This window comes from Haliotis rubra, unplaced genomic scaffold (assembly GCF_003918875.1).
Source record: "Haliotis rubra isolate DU_JTF1 unplaced genomic scaffold, ASM391887v1 Scf373, whole genome shotgun sequence".
In the NCBI taxonomy this organism is placed as follows: domain Eukaryota; kingdom Metazoa; phylum Mollusca; class Gastropoda; order Lepetellida; family Haliotidae; genus Haliotis; species Haliotis rubra.
In genome coordinates, this window is record NW_025767050.1 from 170,254 (window position 1) to 176,323 (window position 6,070).

The 6,070-nt window shown below is 37.2% G+C and overlaps 1 protein-coding gene across 1 annotated transcript; it reads right to left on the bottom strand.

Moving 5' to 3' along the window:
- Window positions 1-311: 311 nt before the first annotated feature.
- Window positions 312-4,009, bottom strand: LOC124286047. The gene is made up of 2 exons (XM_046722366.1): window positions 3,632-4,009; window positions 312-1,351 (listed from the first exon to the last, which is right to left on the bottom strand). Exons 1-2 carry the CDS (start codon window positions 3,916-3,918, stop codon window positions 1,072-1,074), a joined length of 567 nt encoding a protein of 188 aa, XP_046578322.1. The 5' UTR covers window positions 3,919-4,009; the 3' UTR covers window positions 312-1,071.
- Window positions 4,010-6,070: the final 2,061 nt, after the last annotated feature.

A 6,070-nucleotide genomic window follows, 5' to 3' on the forward strand; every position in this document is an offset into this window, starting at 1 on the left:
ATCACTGATGCTGCACGTGTAGCGATGATGTTGTATCACTGATGCTGCACGTGTAGCGATGATGTTGTATCACTGATGCTGCACGTGTAGTGATGATGTTGCATCACTGATGCTGCACATGTAGCGATGATGTTGCATCACTGATGCTGCAGGTGTAGCGATGATGTATCACTGATGCTGCACGTGTAGCGATGATGTTGCATCACTGATGCTGCACGTGTAGCGATGATGTTGTAGCACTGATGCTGCACTTGTATAGAAGATGTAGCATTTGCATTATTGATGTTGTGTTGCCACATGGATCCATAATGTTGCATTTGTATCCATAATGTTGCACTTGTAGCAATGATCTTGTACTTGTGTAGAAGATGTAGCATTTGCATCAGTGATGTTGCACTTGTATCGATGATGTTGCATCAATGATGTTGCAATTGTATCGATGATGTTGCACTTGTATCGATGATATTGCACTTGTACAGAAGATGTAGCATTTGCATCAATGATGTTTCACTTGTATGTTCAGTCTTGTTCAAAGTCGGTACATGAATAAATGCAACACAGGACATGAATGACTCAAACTGGCTGGATCACTTACTGCGTGCATACACAAACACTGGCTAACTGAACAGTTTGTTAACCCTTTGACTGTGGGATCTTGGCACGGTGTTTACATCTATTGATAAATGATGTGATGATTGATCATGATTTTGGAAACACAAAAAATTAATGCCATTTACATTAGATGACAACGCCAAAGCAATCATTCCACAAGACTATTTGGGGAACTGGTATCACTAACACCTGAATACATACTTAACATAGTAAGGGTTAAATTTTTCAACAACTCTCACAACAAACATAAAACAATAAATATTCTAAAAAATAAGTACAGTAAAATAAGACGACTGTTACAAATGGGTGACTAAGTCCCAAACACAAGTATAATCTCGTATCACATGGTGTATGTACCATTTCCAGTTGACTGCAAGACTATAATACCTTCGTCAGCACTGAGGTAATCATTCAGACGGATGTATCACAATTTTTAAGCCACAGAAAACATGGTAGCGTCTATGTGACAGTCAGCATTTTAGCAAAACTTTCAAAGTTTTCATAATTCAAGTCAGGCGGGATGAGAAAGGAGTAGTGTCCGAACTGAATGGCTGTCCGAACATTTTCTTCGTCATCATCCAAAAGCATTACCTCCTTTGAACTGACGACCACATGGTACCTCTGATAAAGTTCATTAAAGATGTTGATAAGGTGAGCTTCCTTCCCAACAAATTCATCTGGACCTTGTCGTTGTAGTAGATCTATAGTGTTCGCTTGGACTAGTATTTTACTGGCAATACTGAAACAAACGAAAACAAATGTGAGATATAGAACTCATTTGCCATTTTTTGTGAAGTCACATTATGAGCAGAGCTACAGATAACGTTTTGGGTCATTGAGTTATGTACTCGCTTGTGGTCATCTCAATTGGGTATCCTAATTTTCCTTGGAGCAACCAAATGAATTGTCCCCACCTCACTCAAACTCAATTGGGTATTTTGTCATTTTCCATTAATTGTTAAAATATAATAAAGTTTAAATGTTAGTGTTTGTTATATATATTTGATCTGTAATATGAGAAACGATAAGAGAGACTGCAAGTTGCCAAGTTCATGTCCTGAAACAGAACCTCTCAATATACCTGTTATTTTATCTATCCACCGGTACGCAAGCTAAGATTTGACACTTTTGTGTGTACGCGTGTAACATCACATCTATTGAGTATTTACAAAATTTCAAGCGTACTTGTACGCAATAGACTTAATAGGAATTGAGTTTTCACATAAATATTTGCGTAATTTACGCAGATACGCAGCTTATCTGTACCTCTGATTATGATATTTGATATTTTTGATGAGACAGACCTTTTTCTTGATTACTGAGATTTTGGTGAAACTACCAATGAGGGAGTGCCATAGGAACAAGAATATATCACTTTTTATTCAACAAAATCTGCAGATAAAAAAACGGTTTAATTTCAAAGCATGATGCCAACACATTCAGGTACAAATGATCTATTTTTGGTGCCTGTAACTGGAAAAAAGGTAAATCAGTTGCAGTTGGAAAGCTATTATGAACAGCGTGTCGTTTTAACCATGCCCAAAACAAAACAAAAGAGGGAGGCTGTATATAAGATACAGTGGATAAGCTTGTATTATCTGAATCTGATAGTTCTCTTGCTGTTCTAAGGGGACTCAATTTTCCAAATTTCAAAAGAAACTATGCTTCATGGTCTGGTGTCTGGTTTTTTCCTAGTCCACAACTTAACAAATACATTGTGTCAATTTCCAAAATAACTACTAATCTGAACTAGATGGCTGGGATTGCCAACTAGCCACAGTCTTGTCACCATTTAACACATCACAAAGCATTTGATAATGGGCAGGACATTAAACTGGTGCTGAAGTAACCACCCACCATGCACTTCATATACTAGCCTGCTTCTAGTGATAGACTGGGACTAGGAATGTAATGATACACTTTGTTGCAACATAAGATATATCTGGGGAGTAAGCATGGTAAGGAGAGCTTGACACGGAAACAAATAGTGCATAAACATTTCCAAATATAAAAAGTTTTGAACATTTTTGATCATATAAACTTGCAAAATAGATGTGCCTTGAAACTGATATTAAAAACAACTTTTACATATAATTTGTAAAACAGAAATAACTTCTTTTCCAATTTATTATAATGAAACAGGGATTTACCTCGAGTCCTGTATTTGAGGGTCCCTGGGACTCATGCTTAGAATTTTCAGGGGTCCTGGACAATGAAATGGGGGTCCCAGACACTTAAATATTATTACTAATACTGTTATTGTAATCATGATCAACACATTAAATGTTACAGTAATGAAATTGCAAATGATACCATAACTCAGCTAATAGCAAACTCAGTGATAACTTATTGTTACTTGATTGGAATTTTTACAAAAGTATTTGGACTTTTTCTATGTCCCTGTGGATGCGTAAATAAAGTTCGTTGTGTCCATTGTCAATTTTTATGCGCATAGGACGCAGGAATTCGCGTCCTGTAAATCCCTGACGAAAGACTTTCTATATCCTCTTGATATATGACAGACTGATCACAGTGATTCCTCAGGACCCTAACTGAGAATGGTGAAAATGTATAGGGACCAAAGCATATCGATTTTATATATAAGCAGCTACTCTAAAAGAAATTATGACTTCACACTGATCGGATTTAACTCATCATGTCCAAATTACTGAGTCACTTAACCATTACTACGACTGACTGACTGACTGAGTTTGGTTTTACGCAAATTTTAGCAATATTCCAGCAACATCACGGCGGGGGACACCAGAAATGGGCTTCACACATTGTACCCATGTGGGGATTCGAACCCGGGTCTTCGGCGTGACTAGCCAACGCTTTAACCACTAGGCTACCCCACCGCCCCCCATTACTACGAACAGAAATGTTAACATGTCTAATAGCAAATATCTGGAAGTGAAATGTTGAATCAGGTCGGGTATTTAAACTGTTCACATTTTGATACAAAAGTGTATAAACACGATAAATAAATATCTGAGCAGTTCTGTTGCCTATACAATACCGTTTGGGGAAGACATGCTGGAGCAATTCACGTATCAACCAGGCTTGCTTGAAAAATGTGACGATGCAGACAAACAGGCCTCTCTGTATAGCATGTTGCAGTAGGTCTCGCATACACGGCCTCACATGCTGTGCAAGACTTTCCACGCCATCTCGCCATTGCCCTCCCGAGTGGATCGACAGCAATGTTTGATCAAAGTCTACAGCCAAAACCTGAATTCCTTTCACTGTCAGAGACTTGACAAAACCTTCCACCTTTTGTTTATCGCTTTTGTCAGCAGCTGACATCGTTCTCAACTTTGAATAGTTTATGTTTACACAGTTTTTCCACTGGCATTGCTGTCAAAATGAAATTGCGTCGTCCATGTTTGTTCAAGGTGACAAATGAGAGTTATCTGCCCTTGAAAATATAGACAGCAAACTTGACTGTTGGCGCATCTTCCACGTAAAAACGGTTTTACAACTCATCAACACAGCATCAAACCCAGCTAAAACATAACATTTTCAAAAATATTTTCGAACGTTGTCGTAAAAATGTTTTACTTAAGAATTGAATGTCAGTTTGTGTGTTTGCACTGAAAAATGAACGATGTCAAAGCGGTGTTCAAACTCGTGTGAACGAGCGAGTTTACGAGCCAACATTTCCCAACCAACGTTCTGGAATCTGTGTAAACTTGAAAGCACGAAATTATAACTATTTAAAGTGTTATTGAAATATTTTCAAAATGTTATAATTTCGTGCTTTCAAGTTTACACAGATTCCCGAACGTTGGTTGGTTGAGAGAGCGGACGTGTAATCTAAATTTCAAGGTTCATTACTCTTGAACCCCTCTAATCGTTCATACTTGTGTAAACACCGTTCATACGTGTGTGAACGTTTTTCGCTTCGGTTTCAAGGACCCCCAATAATTGGCGATACCAATTTCGCGAACGAACCTGTTTCAAGTCACCCCAAGTTCGGCAATGTCACTACCAAACGGATTGCCGAACATTGTTCCTTTTTACAGGAGATTAATGTCTCGCAGTTTGCGGGTTCATCCGGCGGTTTTCTGCCCCGAGGTCTGTTTAACAACTGCTCAAAAAATTTCACAATAAACAATCACAAATAAATAGAATACAACAAGATCTGTTTCCTATTCGCCACGCCGCACAACTTCGAAGTCGGTCAGTGTATTATTACGCGGTCAAACATTTAAGGTATTTACAAGTGAAAAGGTACAATGCCAGTTTGTTAAAATGGTATTGTTATTGCTTCTGATATTTGTTTCTGTTTGATACTGTTATTGATTATACTTATTAAAGCAGTTTCAAACCTCATAACGAATTTGTTGTTATATTTTAAAGATCGAATACTTTGAGAACTATTTCTTCAAGGGTTGGGATACATGTGTAAAAATAAAATCGCTGTGTATACAAACATCGCTGCAATACGTACGTTCTTGAACCAAATGGCATTACAACATTTTACAGGTATTAAAACACACTAAACAATGATCATCTACAAGTGGGTGGAAAACGTATGTGTAAACTTCAAAGTGCGAAATTATAAGAATTGAATGTCAGTTTGCGTGTTTGCACTGAAAAATGAACGATGTCAAAGCGTTGTTCAAACTCTCGCGTGAACTCGCTCGTTCACACGAGTTTGAACACCGCTTTGACATCGTTCATTTTTCAGTGCAAACACATAAACTGACATTCAATTCTTAAATAAAAAACACCATGCTACAAAATGGGTAGATCTATAACTATTCATAACGTTTTTGAAACGTTGCAGAAATATTATGTAAGAACATGTTTAATGAAATATTGTCATCATGTTTTAAAAACATTGTGGACGCATATGCCAAATCATACAAATAAGGTGTAAATGTATCACAACTAATAAAATATAATGATATTGAAACTTAATTGAAAACATCGTGCTGTAACATGGGTAAACTTTTTCTTTGACAGTTAAAACCACATGTTTACACAAAATGTTTTCAAAACGAAAACTTAGTTTTGTACGTCAGTATATAGTTTTAAGGTGAAATTAAGACAAAACAGCTTCCTCGGTTCTATCATATTAGAATGAAAATGGATCCTTTATTCTTGATCAGTGTAATGTGATCTGTTCCATACTTTATTTTGAAGATCTGATATGTGGACGAATTATGTAATGTAAAATATCGTTTAACGTAAGTGCAAGTAGTTGACCGTAGTGGGGGATGAACGTAGTAGACCCGTAGTTAGTGACCTTAGTTACGTAGTTAGGCGTAATTACGCGTAGTTCAACGTAGATCACCGTAGCTATGACCGTGCTTTGAACTTAAGCAAACCCATGATTTTTAGAAAAAAAATCAACATGTTCAAAATATCTCTACGGTCAGCTTAAATGCCAAGACCCTACTGTTACCGTAGTTTGAACGTGTTTGACCCTAGTTCTCCCGAGTAGACCGTA

What these genes read in the sequence shown, in the direction of transcription:
- LOC124286047 (XM_046722366.1), bottom strand. Translation starts at nt 3,918, where the DNA reads ATGTCAGCTGCTGACAAAAGCGATAAACAAAAGGTGGAAGGTTTTGTC. An exon ending in CAGCATGTCTTCCCCAAACG is followed by an intron (nt 1,352 to 3,631) that starts GTATTGTATAGG and finishes CGTTTGTTTCAG; the next exon opens with TATTGCCAGTAAAATACTAG.